We start from the raw sequence: 25,410 nt of genomic DNA, 5'->3' as shown, positions 1-25,410 counted from the left end.
CACCCGTTAATGACACTGTTAGTATGTCCAAAAAGATTTTTCCCAAATGAAAACACCAAATCCCCAAATCTATTTCTACAACAGCTCAAACAAGATGAATAGTCCTATTATCTCTATCTCTATTTCAGAAAAGCTACATTTAGTCTAGGCCTGGGCATAATACCCGAACCCGAAGAACCAAACCGAACCCGACCCAAAAAATCTGACCCGAACCCGAACCCGAAGTTTTAAAATACTCGAACGGATTCTAAACTGGACAACCCGAAAACCCGAACCCGACCCGAACTCGAACCCGAAGAAGTACCCGAACATACCCAAAATATAAGTACATAGTTATAGTATATTAGTAATATTTATACTTGTAATAACCTAAGTGCCAAAATTATTCGGATGTTAAGATATTTTCGGGTGTTTTAGCTACTTTGGGTTAGATTCGGGTTAAAATACTTGGGTTTTATAGATTTTTTGTGTATTTTTCAATACTTTGCATAGGATCGGATACAAAATTTCTAATATTTGGATACTTTGGGTAAACCCGAATCCGAACCCGAAATACCCGATCCGAACCCGACCCGAACCCGGAGTTTTAAAATACCCGAACGGATCTTAGTTTTCTAAACTCGAAAAACCCAAACCCGAAAATTAAAACCCGACCCGAACCCGACCCGAATATCCGAACGCCCATGCCTATTTTAGTCCTATGATGGGTCTACAAGTTTGCTTTCATGATTCCTTTTTAGATTTAAAACAAATATATAAACGATGTTTGCTTCCAATCACTGGCTCTACGATTGTCTATATATCAAACCATGTCCTTGGATTATGCTTTAAACAAAAAATTTGTCCTCGATTATTTTCAAAACGACGTCGTTTGGATATACTAACAGAGTCGTTAACGGGTGATAACGGATGTTATAGGTTTTTTTAACGAATGATGACAACATGTCTATTTTGGCCTGGTCAACGAATTCTCATGTTTCAAATGTTAGTCAACGATTAGTTCATGTTTTAAATGGCCACATATGAAGTTGATGTTTAAAATGGCCACAATTTGAAAGTTGATTAACAGAGTCATTATGGGTGATAACGGGCGTTAGAAGTTCCGTTAACGACTGATAACGGCATGTCTATTTTGGCATGGTCAACGAATTTCCATGTCTCAAACGTTAGTCAACGTTTATTTCATGTTTAAAATGGCCACATACGAAGTTGACGTATTGATTGGCCACTTTTTGAAAATTGTGAGATAAAACGACATTTTTCCCATTGTTTTTTAATATTGTATCTATTATATAGATATAAATCATCTCTCCGAACCAGATCATTTATTCACCCTTTTAAGCTTTTATTGCATTCCGTGTCACCCTACATGTCTTTATTGGATCACAGGACATCATATAATTTATATGACTAATTTTTCCCTCGATCAAATATTTACATACGCATACTATAGGCCGTGTTCTTTTTACTGTCACTAGCACCTGAAAAATTAACACTGAAATTTTGACAGGTTTAAAATCTAGCGACCAGTTAGCTTTTACAGAGATGATAAATAGTGACTACCGTGTCGTTCAATATAGTCGTCAGAAAATTAGCGACACCAGCAACCCGTTGAAAGGTTGAGCTTGCTGGAAGGTTGAATTTGAAGGTGTCGCTGAGTAATAAACAGAGAGAAAAATAGTCTAATTACGGTCGCCGGACGGTGTCTCGTTAGCGAAAGTGAAAAGAACACGGTCTATATGTATTTTTATACCTACACGAAACCCTAATTCTTAGAAAACCTAAACCATAATACATGTAGTGTTCGTACTGTGACATATGATATATTTAAAACCCTTAGAGCATGCACATAGTTGGTACTCATAGAGTATCATTAGCAATTTTTTAATATTAATTTTAATATTTTTTTATTGTTTGAGATCTATACTAGTATAATCGCAGCACTTTTTGTGACGGGTGGGTAAAAAAGCTTTCGGGTATATCGGATATCCGACCCATTTTAAAAATTCCTTCACAAAAAATTTGTTGGGTCGGGTTATATTTAACCCAACTCATACACCGGATATTCCATATTTAATAATTTAGATTTTTAGAAGATTTGATTAAGATTTATAATTATGATTCTCCTATCATCTTTGTTTGATTTGTTTTTAACTGTTTTGAATCATTATATAATACATAAAGTAAAAAAAAATCAATTTTTTTTCTGCATATACTGTGATTCGAAATTTTTAAAACGGACATATATTATCCAATTGACGAAAATGTGTGTTCAACGTTCTACATCGATTAAAATATTTAGACAATGATTCAGAATCATATCATAAATAAGAACATTAATAAAATAAATGAGTTTTTTGGCGGGATGGGTTTGGCGGGACGGGTTTTTGAATCAACAATAATAAAAAGATTAAAATATCATTAATCTGCCGCTTCAATACGGATTTAATCCTTATTTTTTTTTAATACAAATCACATGACGGGTTAAGAAATTACGGAACGGGTTATATTTCGGAAATGATTTATATGGCGGACGAATTTGAATCAATATTTATATACCGCTTTAATACGGGTTAAATCCTCAATTTATTAATAATTATCTCGTGGACTCGTGGTATACCGTTACTTAATAACAATTGTAAACTATAATATAAATAAATATGTTATAAGGAGATACAATTTACAAAATATTTTTATACTAACTTTAAAATTAAATCATCCCGCGGTGTACCGCGGGTTAAAATCTAGTTTTGTATTATACTGCTAATAAATCTGTTTCCATTGGTGAGACCGGTTTAAGTATCATAAAATAAATAAAAAATTTGCAACATCGAAAATAAATATATAAAAACATAGGATTACAAAAGGTAGAATTACCTTGGCCCGATTTTTGCCAAATATGCTCAATCAAAATTTTTTTTAATGGTCGATGCGTTTGTTCTTCACGATTTTGGGCTCGATTGGCCATCATATTGTTCACATTTGTAGACGTATCTACTCCCTTCCCTTCGCCTTATATGAAATCAGATAAATTGAACTGAGTCTCTTGGTCTCGTTCATCTTCTACAATCATATTGTGCAAGTAACCGGTGCAATATTTTTAATTTATTTTCTTCTTCCCAATGATCACTTATTTCTTTATTGTGGCTATATTGAATATACAATTTACTGTAAAACTCTAATTTAGGAAATAAAAACCCTAAAACATGTACTATGATATATTGTATGTACATATCAGACTAAGAACGCCCAAAACATGTGATGTATGTACTATATGATATATAATGCACTCGACATATTAAATTGAATATCATATTTATGTACGTCAACATTAGCACAATGAATACCTACAAAAAAAAAAACAAATTGTTCTTATTAAAAAACACATTGTTTTTCATTTAGGGTAATTTTATTTTTAACTCAACAAGATTTCATAGAATGCAATAAATTACTTGTGACCGTCAAGTGCTTATAAAAGTCATGGCCTATGGCTGGCCATACTCAATGAAATACAGACGAGAGGAACAACCGACACAACATACTGTATAATGTTTGATTCAGATAGGTTGTATATTTGTATATATGCCTGAATTTCTTATCACTTTGGTAGAAATTAAAGACTTGTCTTTTTTTTTTAAACACCACAAAAATAAACAATTAATGGTTACTAAAAAGAAAATAAGACTGTTCGACCTCGCCTTTGTAGCTCTATTAGTGTATCATGGGATATTTCTAAAGAATTACAGTCAAGATCACGAATTCAAATCTCCACAGTGGGTACCCAGAAGAATTACATGCATGATCCTCTTGGCAATCCCAGAAGAAAAGGGAAGATGACTCATAGGATAAAGCACCTCCAATTTTTAATAACGATGGAAAAAAAAAAGCAAAAGGTTGGTTGGTTTTATTTATTGTCTTTTTGGATAGAGAGCCCTAGTTTCATGTGATAAAGTATCGATCAGGGAAAATCCATAAGAGATATGCTGTGACTGTGAGGTGTGAGCGTTGAGCCTCGTGATGAATGGCCTACGATTGATTCATGTATCTATTATTATTTATTATTATTATCTAAGGGAGTTGTTATTCTAGATTAATGGAACACTTGATCATATTCTAGATTCTAACATAAAAGGCTCTGAACATAATCTACTAACATTCTTGATGCATATAGTACTTTCTAGTTTTGTGCGGACATTCTATATATATTGCATGACTATTGACCAATCAATTGAAGATGTAACTTAGTTTGTGCTCCAAGTCGTGTTCTGGATAAGAAACAAATGTTCAATAGAGATAACGATAGTAATAAGCAATTCACAATTGAGTAAAAGAATGCAACATTTTCCTCAATGAAATGATTGATTGAAGAGTAAAGCAGTCTGAAAAGTGGAAACAAATAAAAGAACAAATATCACCAAAATAGGTTAATTAACATTCAGCTAGAGTAAGCAAACCCACGGGATTCATGTCAACTTAACCTCCCAAAATATCATGACGCTAAGACAAGGTAATGCATACGTCATGCTTCTCTAACAAAGGCTATATAAACCCTAGAATTGCACAAGGCTTCCATGCAACACAAAACATACACACTACAAGTTAACCATGAAGCTTCTTAGGCGACTTGTAAAGGTGAAGAGTTTACTTGTGAAGAAAACGAGCCATTCACAAGTGACCAAACTAAACTTTTCAACAGTGGCAGTTTCGAAAAAGACTTCATTTTCGGTGTTTCGTCTTCTGCTTACCAGGCATGTAACAAATCACACATTATGTTTCCAGACCCATTTTAAAAAACACTAAAATCTAATGTTGCATGGTAATTTCTTTTCATCTCAGGTGGAAGGCGGCAGAGGTCGTGGACTTAACGTTTGGGATGGCTTCACCCACCGGTTCCCAGGTTTGCAGCAAGCATGGTTACTATATACATATATTTGCTTACACATCTATATGCGAGGGATGTTTTTTATGTCTTCTTAGTAATATCGCTTGTACGCTATCAGAGAAAGGTGGAGCCGATTTGGGAAATGGAGACACTACTTGTGACTCATATACGAATTGGCATGTTAGTTCCTCAGTACATTATATATATGCAAGCTAATATATTCACTGAATTATCTATCAACTATGTGATTGTGTATATATATAAATTGCAGAAAGATATAGACGTGATTGACGAACTCAACGCTACTGGCTACAGATTTTCCTTTGCATGGTCAAGAATCCTTCCAAGTATGTGTACATTATTGATCCATGTATATATATGGTATATTAATATTCGATTGAAATTGTTTGGAAGAGTAAATATGCAATATATATGAGCAGAAGGAAAGAGGAGTAGGGGAGTGAACGAAGGTGGTATTGACTACTACAACCGTCTCATAGACAACATGATCGCAAGGAATATAACACCTTTCGTTACCCTCTTTCACTGGGACCTTCCTCAAACATTGCAAGATGAATATAACGGTTTCTTGAACAGAACGATCATGTATGTATTTGATGCCATGCTAATTATTATAAACGATAAATAAAAAAGAATAGAAAGATTTGATCTTGCACTAACGAAAAGATTTATAATATGGGCAGAGACGATTTTAAGGATTATGCAGATCTATGTTTCGAGAAATTTGGTGATAGGGTAAAGAACTGGATCACGATCAACCAGCTATACACAGTTCCTACGAGAGGTTATGCAATAGGAACAGATGCACCCGGTCGATGTTCTCCTAAGATTGACAAAAGATGCCCCGGCGGAAATTCGTCAACAGAACCATATCTTGTTGCACATAACCAACTTCTTGCTCATGCAGCAGCCGTTGATGTTTACAAGACAAAATATAAGGTGGGTCCTCCATTTTGAAAAGGTGTAATCTAACATGTGATTCTATTTTAATCATTGTGTATATACATGTTTACGTGACCACAGGACCAAGGAGGGAAGATTGGACCTGTGATGATAACTAGATGGTTTCTCCCATTTGATGACACTCCAGAGAGCAAAGCGGCAACTGAGAGGGCTAAAGAATTTTTCCATGGATGGTATATATATATATCCAAGAATGAAATGGTTTTTTTTAACATAAATATATATATAAAAGCTAATAAAATATATGGATATATGTGCATCAGGTTCATGGGGCCACTAACAGAGGGTAAATACCCAGACATCATGAGGAAACTTGTTGGTAAGAGGCTTCCAGAGTTCACTGAAACAGAAACTGCTCTTGTAAAGGGTTCATATGATTTTCTTGGTCTCAACTATTACGTTACTCAATATGCGCAAAATAATGACGCGATTGTTCCTCCGGACGTACACACTGCCATGATGGATTCACGCGCAACTCTCACATGTACCACTCTATTTCCACCTAGTTTTAACCTTTCTATATATCTATCTCCTTATAATTACAACATTTTCGTACCATAAATTATTGCATCCTTGTGTTCACAGCTAGAAATGCAACTGGTCATGCTCCTGGTCCACCGGTATATATGCATGATCCATTTTTCCATTTATTTTTAAGCAAAATAACATCCATTTTTCTGATTATATACATACTTCCATTTTTCAGTTCGCTAAAGACAGTTATTACTACCCAAAAGGCATTTACTACGTAATGGAGTACTATAAAAACAAATACGGTGACCCTTTAATATATATCACCGAAAACGGTAAGTTCTACTCTCTTTCATATATACATGGTTTTAGTGTATTTCAGATTTAGTCCAAGAAATTGAATCAAATATTGTCTACTTGTTGATGTTAGGAATTAGTACCCCCGGTGATGAATCCTTTGACGAGGCTCTTGCCGATTACAAGCGGATTGATTATCTCTGTAGTCATCTCTGTTTTCTCAGTAAAGTCATCAAGTGAGTGGATGAAACATTGATACTTTTCTTACGTTGCTCTTTATATATATATATATATTCCCTGATAAATAATGATTGTTCATGTTTGTAGGGAGAAGGCTGTCAACGTGAAAGGATACTTTGCTTGGGCTCTTGGGGATAATTACGAATTCGGTAACGGATTTACCGTCAGATTCGGACTAAGTTACATTGATTTCGCTAATGTAACCGGTGATAGAGACCTCAAAGCATCTGGCAAATGGTACCAGCGGTTCATAAACGTTACCACTGACTCTACGAACCAAGATCTCCTCCGTTCAAGCGTCTCTTTCAAGAATCGTGATCGGAAGAGTCTTGCAGATGCATGAAAGACCCAAACCACTGTATGCCCACCAAGATCATTTTTATGTCCCCTGTTTCTACTTGCTCCATAGATAAGGGGCTTTTTCTACGTAATGTATTAAAATAACAGATGATCAATATTAATAAATACTTTATTTACTAAAATTATGTTGGAAGGGAAAAGAACGCAATAAAACCAATCCGCGCCAAATTGAAATTTACAAACACGGATCTGACATCCATAGTTATGCGTATAATTTGGAAAAATTCTTTTATATAAGAATGATTCATATTTTCAAAAAGCATAGAAACATAAATTGGTCTTTGAATCAATTGTATTATGTGCGGTCTTGTTTAGGACAACAAAGTTTCCACAAAATCTCAATCGATATCGAGTCGTACGTTAAACGTTCAGTCTTTTTTTTTCTTTTCTTATTATTATTGTTTTATGAAAAAAAAGAATGATGGGTTGATAATTAAATCCTTATCAGAGTTATGGCGTGGCTGACGATAACCAATGAAATATGGATGAAGAGGAACAAACGGTACAACACACAAGTCATCAATGTAATGTTTTTTTTGTATGAATGTAAAATTTGTTCAAATAAAAACCGTGTTACATTGTATGTGTCCTTGATTCTAGTGTTTTAAAGTATTAGACAGAAAATATTTAAAGGATTAGCACCCATAATGAAAACTTTAGTTTCTCGAGTTGAACCAGGGGGCCGGAGCCCATCTTCGAGTTTGCGTGAGTCTGTAAGCTGTATTGAGGAGATCTTGTTCCATATGATCCGGTCAAGAAACTTGATTAGTTAATTGATAAGGCGAGCTTGGGAGCTCTCCATGCCTGCGTCTATCCTTTCTAGCCAAATTGAGTGTACTGTTTCTTGGAAGGAAAGTTTTAGAGTGAAATGTGGAGCCTTTAAACGTCGAATCAGAGAGTAGCAGGAGCCTTGAAGTTAATGTAATGTTTGGTTCAAATAGGCTCTATATCTGGATTTCTTAGTAGTTTTGTAGATAAAGACATGTTTTAATTAGGTGTTAGTAGCTCAAATGACGTACTAGTTGACCATCTAAAGGTAGATTAAAACATTTGAGTCGCTACATAGTCTTCAAACAAAGGTTCCGAGTTTAAGTACTATTGACGGCGCTTGGTCCGACGATATTATATATTGACGGAATTAGTTATGAAATGATTATGGTTAGTTTTTTTTTTTTTACTTGTGTTTTTAATATACGATAAATATAAGTAACTAAAAAACGTAATGAGTCTGATTGGTAACCAAAAACTGTACAAATTTTTTAACTGTTAGCTGGAGATGTAAGCTTTACCAGAATAGTGCAAAACTGTAAGAAAGAGCTGTACAAAAAAGCTGTGAGTAAAATTGTTAGTAACACTTTTGATAAAACTTTTGTGATTGGTAACTGTCAAAGTTGTACACCCTTTACCGCTTTGATAATGGGTTACCATTCAAAGCCAATGTAATGGTTAGGAAAGGATGATAGTTTTTCAGATGATAAAGCACCTCCAATTCTTTGGTAATGATTAAAAGAAGTTTTTCAGATGACTTGTGTTTACTTTTCGATTTGTGTTATCGACTTACGATTATATAAGTAGGTTCGAAAGGTGTTTATTGTTCCTTTGTTTTCGATTAATAAAACGAGAACATCTCAACTTCAAGTCTTTGATATCTCTGTTTTCTCAAGAAGCAAAACAAGATCTCCAAGAAATAATTGATGCTCAATCCATGGATTGATTCCGAGAACCGTTGTCTAATCCCGCTGCAACACTTATAGGACGAAATTTTTGTTTAGTAAATAAGAAATAAACATGTGTTGTTTTTAATAGATTTAAATATGAATAACCAATAAAATAAATGTAATGGCTATGAAAAGAAAGATTACTGTATTTCTGATAATAAAGCACCTCCAATTCTTTCGTAACGATTAAAAAAGGTAAGAAAAACAAGTTTTTCCTTTTCTTTTGGAGAGTGTTGATCATCGAATCACACAAGTACGAATACAAGTTCGGTGTCTCAAGAGAAGAAAGAAGAATCCCTTATTAAAAGACGAGCTGACGATTACAAAGATGGACGAGCTGAACTACTAAGTCAACGGGCCGAGCGCAAAGTTCTCTTACGGCTGTACAATATTCTCTGTCAAAGCGGTTATTTTCGGGGCCTTTTCCAATCATTCTACTTTCCTTTATATATGGTACAGGGGTGGGGTACCCTGTACCGTTGAAGTATCCTTTTTGCCCCTGTGGTCAGTTCCTCAATTTGTAATGGGCTTGGACCTTTTGCTGTACCAAATTTTCACTGGGCCGGGCTCTTAAAAATCATATCTTCCGCCCGTCACGTCAATCTGGAGGCCTAGAGGGGGATTTGGGCCCAGGCCCTGTGGAAGTCGAAACTAACACAATCGAGATTTGTCTAGGGTTTTAATTAAGGGATACGATTTGCGAGAATTCTCAAAGAACGACAGAATCAATTGATACCAAAGATGGTGTTCTTGATATTATTAAGAAAAAGATGACTTTGATCGTAAAAGAAAAAGGTGTTTGTGCTGTGAGAGCTTTGCGTAGTGTAAATTCTAGAGTGATATTGCTTGCCCCTCCGCTTGAGCCTTGAGTCTCTTTATATAGGGGTGATAAACCGCCTCTCCAGCGATATTCTCGGAAGATTTCCATTTATCTCGAAGTCGGCTTAGAATATCGCGGAATAAGGATAATTTCCTTATTCTTCGGAGTTTCTTGGAAGATTTCCTGATTTGAGTTGATCCTTTGAGATTCTTCCTTATCATTTCCGGGTCTATCGGAAATGATCCTTCTTTTTCGGAAATGACGACTTGCTTGGAAATGGTACTTTGAAGACGAATATTTTACTAAGTCTTTGCCTCGGGTGACTTGTGCAATCGGCTCGGGGATAGGAGAGGCACGGCCCAGGCTCTCGAGGGAAATCGGCTCGGGTCCACGGAAGGATCCAGCTCGGGCGTCCTGGCACGAACCGGCTCGGATTCCTGGAGTGAACCGGCTCGGGCGCTTGAAGAGAGCCGGCTCGGGTTCACAAGCTTGCTGACAGACCCCGAGCAGGCTATGGGCATTCCCCGAGGCAACCGGTGCAGTGACCCGAGGTGAATGGCACTTTGCACCGAGGTGAATGGCTCGCTTCCTACGAAATAGTTGGTATGCTTCCCCGAGGTGTCTTCAGAAGTTCCTCGAGGCGTCCAAAGTCCGGCTTGGTGCTAAGGGATGAAATCCGACCCCAACAGTTAGCCCCCCAGCTCGTTGATTCGAGGAGCGAGCAATGAGCTTTACGATTGTTAGTCCGAGCCGTTTTAAACTTTGTTCCGAGCCCATCCTTGTATGCCGCGAAGTTTTTCCATGTTTCAAAGATGGTTCGTATCCTTCGATGATTCTTATTCTCTTGACGATTCGAATCCCCTTGACGTTTCGTTTTCTTCTAGCGTGTGACGGTTGAGTTTCCTTCTCGAGAAGCGGAAAGGTCTTTGATGATTCCCGAGGTTCGTGCGGAAGCGAAGCATCCTGATATTGCTCACGCGCACCCGACACGCTCGAGACTTGGGCGGATGCAAAATATTCTTCAACTCGGCCGTACCCGACGCGCTGAAGCATTCTATAAATATCCGACTCCCACTTCATTTTCTCATTTCGCGATCTGCAAGGAAAAATTCTAAGGTTCGCTTCTTTTCTCTCTGATCTTGATCTCTTTAATTTCCTCTGCTTTGTTTTACTTTCCGTCATTCCTCCGCCGTGCTAGATCTTAGATTTGGTTTTTCCGATTTCAAATCTTGTTTCTCCGATTCTTTTCGATTTACCCGAGCCGAAAGATGTCACTTTCCGATTCGAGCGATTCATCCCGAGGCAGAAACATTCCTGTTCACGAAAGGAAGATGGTTTGGAGCAGTCCCTCGGAAGGACACGAGGCTAGTCTTTCAGATCGCTCCGAGCCGAACGAAGATAGCGCAGCAGAATCGTCATCCAAGGGCCGAGATTCGAGCTGATTTGTGGCTCGGGAAGATTCTTTTGCGAACGTGGCTTGGGATGAAGATTTGCCTGATGACCCCGAGGCGACGTTAAACGAAAGGAAGATGCGCCCTCCGGCTACGGATGAAGCTGGGGGTTCTCGCTGGAAGGATGTTCCCGAACCGCCTTTGCTCCTAGTTAAGGCCGAAGCGATCCATTATGACTCGGACGCGGAGGCAAGAATGCTTTGGGCCAGGGTGCAAGCGGCCAAGGCTCATCAGCAGAAGGTGAAACGAGCAGAAAGGTGAAAAGGCCTGACCCTCCTGGTTCTACGCTATCTACCGAGGACTCCCTTAGAGATTTAAGAGCTCGGTTCGGTTTTAGTGAGGGAGTCACTATGAGGCTTCCGACCCCGAGCGAACGAGCCGATAATCCTCCCGAGGGGTTCTTCACGTTGTACGAGGGGTTTTTCCATTTTTGTTTCATGTGATTCCCTCTCCCGAGGCTAATCGTGGAGTACTTGTGGTCGTATAAGATTGCGTTAGCTCAGATCTCAACTCGTGGACTGCGGCATCTTATTGGGATCTTAGTTAGGAGTTTCGAGGCGGATAAAACCTTGTCCTTCGGGCATTTAAGGAATTTCCTGGAGGTTCGTCGTAGCCCGGGTCCTTTGGAAAGATATTACATCTCGCCGAGCAAGAATAAAATGATCATTGGCGGGTTCCCGAGTAAGGATGAGAAATATACTGATCACTTCTTCTTCGTTGCGATTGACGAGGACTCTGTCCCCGAGGGATGCCTTGATAAAATTGTTGCGAAATGGGACAAAATAGGTAGTTTACCCGAAGCGTTTGAATTTCCTTTCTGTTGTGACTTCATTGATTTATTCTAACCACTTTTGTTTTCGTTTGCAGATCGTGATCCGACATTTCTCGAGCTCATCCCCGAAGATCTTTTGGAAACGCACGAAGAGTTGGCTTCCCGGAAGTGTCATTGGACCAAGCACTTCAGACTTAAAAGGGTCGAGGCGTCAAACAGGCCTGAGGTGACAGATGATCCCGAAGGGTCAAGGATCGGTTTAACTATGACTTCGGTTCCTCCCGAAGCATCCGAGGACGTCCTGGCTGGGACCGGTGGAGCTCGTGCTCCCGAGGTGGAAAGTACCGAGGTCGTGGTTGGGCTGGCCGCTGGTGGACATGCTAAGTCCAAGGGGAAACGTTCTCGGGGCGAGCGTTCTACCGACAAGAGGAAGAGGTCGAAGAGCGATCACAGTAGCTCTCGGCCGATTTACAAGGACAAGGTGGCTTCGGCCAACCTTGTTGCTTCGTGTGCATGGCCGCTGCTGACGGCCCCTGAGAATTTGGCCGAGGCAGAACGATACGCCGAGACTTCTGCCAACTTTCTAAAGGTAAATGTTCTTTGAATTTTTCGTTCCGAAATACTTTGTTCTCAACGCGTTTTTGTTGTCTTATTCCCAGGCTTTCTCCTCGATGAACACACTGGTTTGTTCTTACGAGTCCACGAATCGCCAGCACGAAGCTGCCAACGAGCAGTTTGAGATAGCCCGCGTGGAAACGGAGAGGAGAGTGGCCGAGGCAACTGCAGCGAGGGAAAAGGCCGAGGCCTTGGTCTCGGCTGAGCGAGAAGCGAGGCTGAAAGAGGCCGAGGAGAATGCTCGAATTCGGCAAAAAGCCAAAGCGGAGATTGAGCGCCTCAACCGCTTGTTTGCCGAGGAGAAGTCCCTTTGGGAGGCCGAGGTTACCCGAGCCAGGAAGGCTGCAAAATGGGAGGTTACCGAAGAGTTCGCCAAGCAGATCAAAACGATCGAGGCGAAGCTGGAGCAGTTCGACCAGGTCGCTGATCGATACATGTACTTCTCCCAGGCTAAGGCTAACGCCGAGCTGATTGCCGAGCTTAAGGAGGGCAAGACGATCGAGGATGAGAAGAAAGAAGTGGAGGCATGGAAAGAAGAGTTTGGGGATGCCGAGGCGGAGTACTCTCAGCTCGCAGTTGAGCTGCTCGAAACTTTGAAGATTCCTCCGGTGTCGCCTGACTCCGTTCATGATAGCCTTGGGAATAGTTCGGTGGAAGGTGAAGCGATCGAAGTTGGAGTTATCGATCAAGCGGGTACGAACCTAGGCTCCGAGGCTGCACTTGTTCGAGTCGAGGAGCAGGACAAGTGATCCCGAGGCGTCCTTTATGTTTAGGACTTTATTATTTTTTTTTGTAAAACTTATGCCTGGATGGCTTTATCCATTTAATATGAATGCTCTTCCCAAGTGCCTGATTTGTTATTGTTTACCTTGAGATGTTTCCGAACCAGATCTGGTACCAGTGTTGAGTAACTGGGTTTTCGTAGATCTGACTTGTTTATTGGGAAGTTAGTCTTTTCCGAACCGTTTTGACTTCCGAGGTGAAAGTACAATGGATCGTTCACTAGTGTTAAAAGATAACTGGGTTCCGGTCATGTGGACCAATCTTTATCGGTTGCGACCCGAGCTGATATAGTCGAAGCCAGTGCTTAGAAGCGAACTGGGGTACCAGTGTTGAAGTCAACTGGGTTTTCTGAAGACAATTTCTTTGTGGCCAGATATCTCCGACCGAATTGTCTCGAATACTTATATAGCGCACTGTAACCGAGGCAGTGAAATGAGCTTTTTCTGTCCGAGGACGTGGCCATCGTCCGAACGAACTTTTAGCTTTATAGGTCGATAAGATGACCGTAAAAGTTTCCGAGGTGACTTTTAGGGTAGATGTCGAGGTGGATAAAATTGATAACCCGAAGGGTAAAAACTAGAAAATTAGTTAAAAAAGTTCAGTGGGAGTATATGTATACGGACCAACTCCCCCCCTTTTTAAGTTAGGGGGGGTAGCTGAACTCGTCCGAGGACGAGCTGCCTACGTACCCTTTTCAGGGATCAAGCCACCCTGTAGTTCGAGTACATGCGTACCTTAGGTTTTTAGCGGTAGTATTTCCTTAGATGCATTGCGTTCCAGGATCTAGGTACCGCTTTGCCGTTCATGTTGATGAGTTCGTAGACGCCGGGACGGATTACCTTTGCGATCGTGTAAGGACCCTCCCAATTCGCGCCGAGCTTACCTGCGTTATGCTCGGCGGTATTCTGGAAAACTTTGCGCAGTACGAGATCTCCTTCGTGGAAACGGCGATGCTTAACGTGAGAATTGTAGTACCGAGCCGTTGCATTCTGATAGTTCTGCATACGGATCAAAGCCGAATCTCTTCTTTCGTCTATTAAGTCCAGCTCGTCCAGCATCATCTGAGTGTTGGAATTTTCCTGCTCGGGGAGAAAACGTCTTCTTAGTCCCGGGATCTCGGCTTCGGTGGGAATCACACACTCCGCGCCGTAGACAAGGGCGAAAGGCGTTTCTCCCGTGGCCCGCCGCGGCGTGGTTCTGTGCGACCATAGTACTCCTTCCAATTCGTCGGCCCAGCGGCCTTTCTTCGCGTCGAGGCACTTTTTTATTCCGTCGAAAATCGTCTTGTTTGCCGCTTCGGCCTGTCCGTTTCCCTAAGGTACCGAGGCGTAGATTTGCTGAGGCGAATTCCCCATTTCTCGCAGAATCCTTCGAACCGAGCCGAAATAAACTGCGATCCGTTGTCTGTAACGATCTCGTAAGATATCATGTGGCGGCATATGATGTTCTTCCAGACGAAGCTCTCGACCTGCGCGTCTTTGATGCTGGCGTAAGAGTCTGCCTCGATCCATTTGGAGAAGTAGTCTGTCAGTACGAGGACGAGTTTCTTCTGCTTGGAGTTGTGTAGAAGTCCAATGATGTCCATGGACCATCGCATGAATGGATAAGGCGAAGTGATGGAAGAGAGGAGTTCGGCGGGTTGATGAATGGTTGGTGCGTGCCTCTGGCATTTATCACACCGTTGAGAAAACTTCTCGCAGTCTTTGACCATTGTCGGCCAAAAATATCCGTGGCGTTTGATCTTTATAGCTAGGGCTCTCCCGCCAGAATGGTTTCCGCAAGATCCGCCGTGTATTTCTTCCATGACCCTCCGAGCTTCATTTCCTTCGACACAGATAAGGAGGGGACCGGAAAATCGCCATTTAAAGAGTTCTCCGTCGATCAGAGTATACCGAGCCGCTTTTGCCTTAAGCTTCCGAGCTGCCCATTTTTCAGTAGGAACTTCTCCATCGGCTATGTAGCTTCGGATGGCTCCGATCCATTTGGCGTTGCTTCCGTATTCGGGCTCAGTTGCGTCCGTAGTTTGCTGGTTTAGCAGTTCGATGTCCATTTCTTCTGGTTCTTCTGTCTCCCGAGCTGTTAGAACTTGATCCTTGCTATTATCTTCAATGCTCGGCTTTTCGATGAACTCAACCGGTATGATTCTCTTCAGATTTGGGTCAGAGGTTGAATCTAGAGCCGCTAAGGCATCGGCCGATGTGTTCTCACCTCGTGGGATTCTGGTTAACTCGAACTCTCCAAACTGTTTCGCCAAGTCTTGCGTGAGAGCAAGATACGCTTCCATTCGTTCGTCGCGAGCCGCGTATTCTCCATTGAATTGATTAGCCACGAGCTGGGAGTCGCAAAAGGCTCGCAGCTTGTTGATCTTAAGTCCCCGAGCCAGCTTAAGTCCTGCTATTAGCGCTTCATACTCAGCCACGTTGTTAGTCGCTTCGAAATTTAGCCGAAAGGATTGTTCTAGGATTTCACCCTCTGGTGATGCTAGGCGGATTCCGACGCCAGAACCTTGTTTTGAGGATGAGCCGTCGACGTGGAGGATCCAAACAGCGTTGGGTGACTCTTCTCGGGCGTTCTCTGTTGGCAGCTCGATGATAAAATCGGCCAGGACTTGATATTTCGCGCATGTTTTGTTCCTGTATTCGATGTCATACTCGCTGAGCTCTACTGCCCACTTGGCCAGGCGTCCCGATTGGTTCGGACTATGCAGGATAGTTCGGAGTGATACGGGCGCCATGATAACAATTGAGTGAGACTGGAAGTATGGCCGTAGCTTCCGAGCTGACATTACTACGGCGAGGGCGAGCTTTTCAGTTTGCGGGTAGCGTGTTTCCGCGTCGGTGAAAGTTTACGAGATATAAAATATCGGCTTCTGCTCTCCTCTGTCTTCCCTGACTATGACTCCACTTATTGCTGTATCAGAGACTGCGATGTACAGAAATAACGGCTCGCCCGGGACTGGTTTTGCCAAAACCGGTGGATTAGCCAGATACTTCTTCAGCTCCTAGAAAGCTTCTTCACAACGATCAGTCCATTCAAATTTCTTGTTTCCGCGCAGAGTATCGTAGAAAGCCAGGCATTTTTCAGTGGACCGCGAGATGAATCGGTTCAAGGCTGCGATTCTCCCGGTGAGACGTTGGACTTCGCGCTTGTTCTGTGGTGAGGGCATGTTTAGTAGAGCATCGATTTGCTTCGGGTTTGCTTCGATGCCTCGGTCAGTTACGAGATATCCCAAGAATTCACCCGACTTTACCGTGAAACGACATTTTGCCGGGTTAAGCTTCATGTTGTGCTTGGTGAGCTGGTGAAAACAGTCGCGTAGATGGGCTATGTGATCGTTTTCTTCAAGGGATTTGACTAGCATGTCGTCGATGTAAACTTCCATCGTTTTCCCGAGCTGCTCGGAGAACATCCTGTTGACGAGCCGTTGATACGTTGCGCCAGTGTTCTTGAGTCCGAAGGGCATGACTTTGTAGCAGTAGATACCTCGGTCTGTGATGAAGGCTGTCTTCTCGCGGTCGTCGGGGTGCATGAGAATCTGGTTGTATCCCGCAAAAGCATCCATGAATGATAGCAACTTATTTCCCGCAGTTGCTTCTACTAAACGATCGATATGTGGGAGCGGAAAACTGTCTTTGGGACAAGCTTTGTTAAGATCGGTGAAGTCGACGCAAACTCTCCACTTGCCGTTCTTCTTTTTAACCACGACAGGATTTGCTAACCAGTCTGGATATCTTGCTTCGGAGATTGAACCGATCTTCAGGAGTTTTTCTACTTCTGCATTTACGGCATCCGCGCGATCCCAACCCAATTTTCTTCGCTTCTGCTTGATGGGCTTGAAAGATGGGTCAACATTCAGCTCGTGGCAGATTACGTCGATGCTTACTCCAGGTAGATCTTCAGCCGACCAGGCGAAGGTGTCAATGTTCTCCTTGAGGAATGAGATGAGCTCGGTCTTGATCTCCTCGGTTAAGTCGCTGCCGATTTCCACGCACCGTTCAGGCTGTTCCTCGTCGAGGCTAATGGAGATTACAGGATCCGAGGTAGGCTTCTTCTCCTCGCGTGCCTCCTCGATCTGTAATTGCTATAACTGTTTAGATATAGCCTTCTCTTCGCTCCGGCCGAGTTTCGATTTTTTGTGGTCAGATTCGGCCTTGGCTTCAGTGACCGTGTTTCGGAGCTTGTGTGCTGCCATGAAGCACATCCGTGAATTTTTCTGACTTCCCCAAATCGTTTTCACGCCATTGGGGGTCGGGAATTTGACACAGAGATGATACGTTGATGCGACAGCTCGCATTAGATTTAGCCATGGTGTCTCCATTATGACGTTGTAGATGGTAGGTTGGTCGGTGACCGAGAAGTTGACTATCTTTGTTACCCCGCCGGCTCGGACTGGTAATTGGATGGTTCCAAGCTTCATTAAAGTTTCTCCTGAAAACCCAAGGACTGGCCTCGGGGTCGGAGTTACCTGTGACATGTCGATGTTCATTTGTCGGAGCGTTTCGCGAAAGATTACGTCGATGGTGCTGCCGGTGTCAATTAATACTCGGTAAATATCATGGTCTCCTATCGCTAATGTGACGACGATTGGATCGTTATGAGGCATGTCGAGCCCGTTTGTCTCGCTTTCTTCGAAAGTGATCACGTCGTTAGGTCGATCGAAGGGTCGTGTCCAATTGCTAGGCGTTTCGGCTCGGCGTTGATAAGCCTTGATTGCCGCTACGGTGTCAGGACAGTATGGTGATCCACCCATTATGGTGAGAACCTTCTGCCGCGTACCACCTCGGTCTTCGTCTTCCGTCCTCCGGGTTCTTTTCTGAGACTCCTGGTTCCTCGGCTCGGGGTCTCTCCCCGGGTTGGTCTGCTCGGGCTCTGGCTCTGGTTCGAGGTCCTTAAGAGTGACGTTCGTTCCGAGCTCTCCAGCTAGGAATTTGGTTGCTAACTTAGAGCCGAGGCTTCGGCATCTCGAGGTATGGTGGCCGAAAATATTGTGGTGTTCGCAATATTTTTGATCATTGCTCGGTGGTAGATCCCTTGTCCAGGTGAAGGACTCTCTTCCTCGCCCATGGCCTCGGCCTCTGCCGCGGCCTCGGCCTCGGGGCGTGTCAATCTGGTAGTTATGGTATCCTGAGAAATTGCGCCCTTCGTGATGCGTATACGTACCGCTCTCACGCGTCGTCTTCTTCTGGACCGGAGGTGTTGCTTTGGCTTTCTCGGTTTTCTCGGGTCGGGGCGCCTGCTTCGTTGGCTCATGCCTCTTTGCTAGCAGCGCCATCTCTTCTTCGTGGGCGACGAAATCCGAGGCTCGATGCAGCGCGTCACGAATTGTTGTCGGTTTAGAAAGGTTCAACTCTTTCCTGAATTCTGACTTGTACCAGAAAGCTTTCTTCAAAGCCGAAAGAGCGGCTACATCTGTAATTCCTTCGACCTTGGCTAGCATCGATTTGAAGGTTGTGAGGAAATCTCTCAACGGCTCGGTGGGTTGTTGAGATAGGGACCACAGATCCGCGTCGGAGGTTCCGGGGTCGATGAGCACGGAGTATTGCTTGAGGAATAGTGTAGACAGCTCGTCGAAACTGTCAATCGAGTTTCGTTCCAATCTTGAAAACCACTCTAATGCGGGTCCTTTGAGGTGTTCCACGAATAGTAAGCATAGACCTGCATCCTTCTCCTTGGGCTGGAACCTGGCTCGGGCCACAGATATCACGAACGATTTAATGTGGCACTTCGGGTCGGTTGATCCGTTGTAAGAGTCGATTTTGAACTTCCCCAGATTGGACATCGTCGTTTCGGAAATTCTTTTGGTGAAAGGCATATTCCGAGATTCTTCCAAAATTCGGTCGATGTTCGGTGCGGAGGATGAAATGCTATGTATCTGGGTTTTGACGAGCTTCATATCAGCTTCCGCCTTGGCTAGGGAGGCTCGGATCTTGCTTAGCTCGTCTTCTCTTTCGGATTCTTCGGCCCACCTTATGTTTTCCTCAGTTTCTTCGTCATCAGTAAGGTCCGTTCGCTCGGCGGAGTTAGCTCCAGCTCGGGTGCGCTCGTCTTGCAAATCATCTGGCTCGTCCGTCAAGTCCACTGCGTCTGGCTCGGTGGGATCATCTTGGTTCTCGCGTCTGGCAGGGTCGGCTCGGGTTGCGACTCTGGTGTTGTCGGTTGGTGTCGCGAACGTGAGTCTTGTCGGGTTGATGCCAAGCAGGTCCCTCCGAGCTCGTGGCGGCCGAGTCTGGAAACGTGTGGTTTTTTGTTGCCCACGTGTTGCGATTTCGTCGACTCGCTGCGCCAAGGTTTTGTTAGCTTTCTCTTGGTCGTCAGCTTTCTTCTGGAATTTAACCATCAGGTCTTTCAATTCGGCTAGGGTCGCTATAATCGTCAGATCGGCCTGAGGATTTTGTGGGTTCGGAGGGTTAGGGTTCCCTCCTCCGGCTGGTGGTGTATGACGACCATCTTCGTTCATCGTCCTTTTCGGTAAGAGAATTCTAAAGTAATCCCCACAGACGGCGCCAAACTGTGGAAGTCGAAACTAACACAATCGAGATTTGTCTAGGGTTTTTATTTAGGGATACGATTTGCGAGAATTCTCAAAGAACGACAGAATCAATTGATACCAAAGATGGTGTTCTTGATATTATTAAGAAAAAGATGACTTTGATCGTACAAGAGTTTGATCGTAAAAGAAAAAGGTGTTTGTGCTGTGAGAGCTTTGCGTAGTGTAAATTCTAGAGTGATATTGCTTGCCCCTCCGCTTGAGCCTTGAGTCTCTTTATATAGGGGTGATAAACCGCCTCTCCAGCGATATTCTCGGAAGATTTCCATTTATCTCGAAGTCGGCTTAGAATATCGCGAAATAAGGATAATTTCCTTATTCTTCGGAGTTTCTTGGAAGATTTCCTGATTTGAGTTGATCCTTTGAGATTCTTCCTTATCATTTCCGGGTCTATCGGAAATGATCCTTCTTTTTCGGAAATGACGACTCGCTTGGAAATGGTACTTTGAAGACGAATATTTTACTAAGTCTTTGCCTCGGGTGACTTGTGCAATCGGCTCGGGGACAAGAGAGGCACGGCCCAGGCTCTCGAGGGAAATCGGCTCGGGTCCACGGAAGGATCCATCTCGGGCGTCCTGGCACGAACCGGCTCGGATTCCTGGAGTGAACCGGCTCGGGCGCTTGAAGAGAGCCGGCTCGGGTTCACAAGCTTGCTGACAGACCCCGAGCAGGCTATGGGCGTTCCCCGAGGCAACCGGTGCAGTGACCCGAGGTGAATGGCACTTTGCACCGAGGTGAATGGCTCGCTTCCTACGAAATAGTTGGTATGCTTCCCCGAGGTGTCTTCAGAAGTTCCCCGAGGCGTCCAAAGTCCGGCTCGATGCTAAGGGATGAAATCCGACCCCAACAGGCCCAAAGTTCACCATCAACAGAGAGCAAGTCTCTGGTTAAATGCCCTGTTCAAAAACGCGGGCGCCCAGGCGATTAATCGCCTGCTTGGCGCTAGGCGCAGCTCAACCGCCGCAATTATAGCCAAATCGGCTACTTTAATCGTTGACCGATTAATTACCCATTAATCCTTGAAAATCGGATAATTAACCGATGAATGGAAAAAAAAAAAAACAATGAACTTCTTTAAAATCGTTGTGGTCTTTAACTCAAAGCCCATTGATTGTTTAAGAGGTGAACCCTCAACTTCTATGCAAAGTTTCCACAACTCTTACTCTCCTTACCGATGTGGGACTTTTCTATTACTTGCTTATGTCTTTTTTTTTTCCAACATTACATGCTTACGGCGGTTTCTCCCATATATTATTTTTAATTATATTATTTTGTTTTGAGTGCATAATCTCTTACCTTACCTCAATTTATTTTGTAACAATAATAAAAATATATCTTGTTAATAAACCAAAAAGTGTAATTTAGATATTTAAAATATTGTTAATAAAACTACTAAATTTTGAGTAGAGTTTCTTCAAACTATAACATTGAACACACCAACATCTTAGTAGATTTTGCATAAATGTTATATATATATATATATATGATAAAAAAAATCACAAAACTAATCCCCGTTTAATCTCCGATTTTCTAGCTAGGCGCTAGGCACACCCCGAACGCCCGACTAGCGCCTAGCGATTTTTTAAACATGGGTTTCATGTTATAAAAAGCATCGAGCGGCCACAATCCGTAAGATATATGGTGTCATCGGGGAGGCTCGTGGTTAATGTGATGTGGCCTTGGAATAATGTAATTATCCTTTTTTTTCTTAACGAAGGCATTGTAATTCTAAATTAAATACTTGAAAATATGGATGTTTTTAGTAGTTAAATTTACAAAATTTTCTGTCATTTTATTTGAAAAAAAAACTATATATTTAATTTAATAAGATTTGGCTTATTTTGATAATTATACTATAATGTTTGGCCTATTTTAATAATTCCCCCCTAATTAAAACATGATTTATTTCGTTTTTTTTTTGGTTTTTAAGAAAACAAAACCAATTAATTTATAAAAAATTGAGTTTTGGTATTATTTTTTTGTTTTAAGATAAGAAATAACTAAGCATTTTTAGTTTGGTTCAATTTTGGTTTTATAAAGATGAAGTCTCAAGATAACTCAGAGCCAGCCTCAAAGGAAACAGAGGATGTGCAAAACGACTATGCAGCGACTCAGAATCAAAAAGGAAAAGAGGAAGTGGGCTGCGAAGTAACAAAGCCCACTTACCAGTCCAAGACAAAGTCACAACGATCGTCTACATGTTCAAACAGAAACGACAAAGACCAGCCAAAAGCAGAACCGCGTGCGAAGAAGATGAGCTGTCGTACGGAAGATCCGATTACGACCAGCAACCGGTTTGACCTGTTGAGTCAGGCGTCACCTGATGAATAGGCAATGTCAGATAACAGGTGTCAGTAGAAACCCTGCAAAGTAAACCTCTGTAAACCTCTATAAAGAGAGAACACTCTTGTAATCACAGGTTAAGGTTGAAATAAAAGAGAAATGTTCCTCATTCACAAATAATGAGTGAATTCCCACATGGTATCAGAGCAATGGAGACTCAAACATCTGAGCTCTATGCGCAACCTATTCTCAATATTTCAGACTGTGTCACAGTGAAACTCAATGCGAGAAACTATGTTCTGTAGAAATCTCAATTTGAGTCTTTCCTGTCTGGTCAAAACCTGCTGGGGTTCATCAATGGTGCCTTCAAACGCCCTGCTTCCGTTCTCTCTACTCAAGCCACCGATGGTCAAGTCATGGAGACTCCAAATCCGGCATATCACATCTGGCATATATCTGATCAAGTTGTGAAAGCTTGGATCTTGGGGTCACTCACCGAAGATATTCTCAGCGAGGTCGTCAAAGCTAAAACTTCTCAAGAGGTATGGTTGGCTCTCGCTTCTCACTTTAACAAAGTTTCATCATCCCGTCTATTTGAGCTTCAAAGGAAACTGCAAACTGCTGAGAAACAGAATAAGTCTATGAGTGTATATCTTAAGGAGATTAAGGAAGTTTGTGAGCAGTTAACATCAATAGGAATCCTGTGAGTGAGAAAATGAAAATCTTTGCAGCATTACATGGCCTTGGGAGAGATTATGAGCCTATCAAAACCTCTATAGAGGGCTCTATGGATCTTCCTACATGTCCCAGCTTTGAAGATATTATCCCGAGACTCACTAGGTATGATGACAGACTGTTAAGTTATGAAGTGGTTGCTGCTGTGTTTCCTCATGTTGCTTTCTATACCTCTCGAGCTGATGATTCAAGTTACTATCAGAATAACAGAGGAAGAGGTAAATCTTATGGTCGGTTTGGTAACAACAGAGGAAGAGGAGCTTTCACCAAAAAAGGTAGAGGGTTTCACCAGCAAATCTCTTCCACTACCAGCTCTACTTCCTCACCAAATGGAGAAAATCGTCCCACCTGTCAGATTTGTGGCAAACTTGGTCATCCGGCACTCAAGTGTTGGCATCGCTTTAACAACAGTTACCAATATGAGGAGCTTCCCAGTGCTCTAACTGCAATGCGAATCGCTAATGTCACTGATCACAATGGGAATGAATGGGTAGGAGACAGCGGTGCAACAGTTCATGTCACCAACTCACCAAATGACCTACAACAGTCTCAGTCTTACACTGGTTCTGATTCAGTCATGGTTGGAGATGGTTATTATCTACCTATCACTCATACCGGGTCTACAAATCTTCCTTCAACATCAGGTACATCCCTTCCTCTTAATTACTGATGTTCTTGTTTGCCCTGCAGTGAATAAATCACTCTTATCGGTATCTAAGCTCACTAGAGACTACCCCTGCTCTATTGAGTTTGATTCTCATCATGTGCGTATCAATGACAAGGCAACAAAGAAGGTTCTACTTCAGGGCAACAATCGTGATGGGCTGTATGTACTGGAGAGATCACCAAATAAAGTTTTCTACTCTTCTAGACAGCATTATGAAAGTGATGATGTTTGGCATAAGAGATTGGGTCATGCAAATAATCAGGTCCTCCAGCACCTGTCTCAGATTAAAGCAATTCAGATCAATAAGAGCTCCAAGCAGTTGTGTGAGGCTTGTCAACTTGGAAAAAGCTCAAGACTTCCCTTTCTAGTTTATACTTCTGTCTCTAATAAACCATTAGCATTGATCCACTATGATCTTTGGGGAGCTGCACCGGTTATGTCAGTGCAAAATTTTTGATTCTATGTAATTTTCATTGATGACTTCTCCAGATACTGTTGGTTTTACCTGTTAAAGAATAAATCAGAGTTTTACACTATCTTCCTTACATTTCAAGCTCTTGTTGAGAACCAATTTCAGACAAAGATTGGTGTTTTTCAATGTGACGGAGGAGGAGAATTTACTAGCAATAGATTCCTGTTACATTTACAACAGTCAGGGATTAAGCAACAAATCTCGTGTCCTTACATGCCTCAGCAAAACGGGTTAGCTGAAAGAAAGCATATGCACATTACAGAGTTGGGATTATCAATGATGTTTCAAAGCAAAGTCCCTCAAAGATACTGGTTTGAAGCGTTCTTCACAGCAAATATCCTGAGTAATTTGCTACCAACTACCTCATTGCCAAGTAAGTACAGTCCTCATGAAACTTTATTTGGACAGAATCCTCTGTATTCTTCATTGAGAGTGTTTGGATGTGCCCGTTACCCAACTCTAAGAGACTATGCTCACAACAAGTTCGATCCTCGGTCACTTAAATGTGTATTTCTTGGCTACAATATCAAGTACAAGAGATATAGATGCCTGCTACCTACTACAGGACGTGTGTACATTAGTAGGCATGTGATCTTCGATGAATCAGTCTTCCCATTTGCAGACAGTCAGCCTCTACAGCAACAACACAATGTCTCTACACCACTCATACATGCATGGCAAAAGAGTTTTCAACCAGTGGCACCAGTTTCATCAACAAAATCATCAACAACAGCAGCTAATACAGGAGTTCAATCAATTTTTACTCCAGAAGATTTTCCACCCTTGATACCATCCACATTTATAAGCAGAATAAGTCCTGAGTGTATGATAAGGTCAAAATCCTTATTTATAGGCAACAACTTACCTCCCTCACCTAGCAGGATGGATACACCAGTAAGTGCTGAAAAAACTCCAGTTCAAGCATCTTCAGAATCAGCAGTCTCAGAGTCTTCAATGTCTACAACAACAGTATCTCCAAATGCAGTAATTGCAGAGTCAGTGCCTGCACAAGAAACAGCAACAATAGAACATCCAATGATCACAAGAAAGAAAACTGGAGTGGTGAAACCAAATCCTAGGTATGTCCTTCATACTCAAAGAGTTGCATACCCTGAACCAAAAACATGACTGCAGCTCTCAAGGATGATGGATGGACTAATGCAATGAAAGAGGAAATGGGAAACTGTAAGGAAGCTCAGACATGGTATTTAGTCCCATATACACTTGATATGCATGTTCTTGGGAGTAAATGGGTCTTTAGAACCAAACTTAACGCTGATGGGTCCTTAGACAAACTCAAGGCCAGACTCGTT

At 42.2% G+C, this 25,410-nt stretch overlaps 1 protein-coding gene across 1 annotated transcript; it reads left to right on the top strand.

Annotated features, from left to right (window-relative positions):
* Positions 1 to 3,480: 3,480 nt before the first annotated feature.
* LOC110227146 (myrosinase 1-like) lies at positions 3,481 to 7,356 on the top strand. The gene is made up of 13 exons (XM_021020498.1): positions 3,481 to 3,543; positions 4,620 to 4,748; positions 4,837 to 4,897; positions 5,001 to 5,062; positions 5,154 to 5,229; positions 5,323 to 5,488; positions 5,587 to 5,842; positions 5,927 to 6,039; positions 6,130 to 6,350; positions 6,452 to 6,486; positions 6,573 to 6,672; positions 6,768 to 6,870; positions 6,962 to 7,356. The coding sequence occupies exons 1-13, from the start codon at positions 3,481 to 3,483 to the stop codon at positions 7,215 to 7,217; spliced, it is 1,641 nt and encodes a 546-aa protein (XP_020876157.1). The 3' UTR covers positions 7,218 to 7,356.
* Positions 7,357 to 25,410: the final 18,054 nt, after the last annotated feature.

This window comes from Arabidopsis lyrata (genome assembly GCF_000004255.2).
Source record: "Arabidopsis lyrata subsp. lyrata unplaced genomic scaffold ARALYscaffold_6, whole genome shotgun sequence".
Lineage (NCBI taxonomy): Eukaryota > Viridiplantae > Streptophyta > Magnoliopsida > Brassicales > Brassicaceae > Arabidopsis > Arabidopsis lyrata.
This window is presented reverse-complemented; position numbering and strand designations above follow the sequence as displayed.

Coding starts and splice junctions, on each gene's coding strand:
- LOC110227146 (XM_021020498.1), top strand. CDS start 3,481: ATGGCCTATGGCTGGCCATACTCAATGAAATACAGACGAGAGGAACAA. Junction 5,230..5,322: donor ATGGTCAAGAATCCTTCCAA/GTATGTGTACAT, acceptor ATATATGAGCAG/AAGGAAAGAGGAGTAGGGGA. Junction 6,040..6,129: donor AAAGAATTTTTCCATGGATG/GTATATATATAT, acceptor TATGTGCATCAG/GTTCATGGGGCCACTAACAG.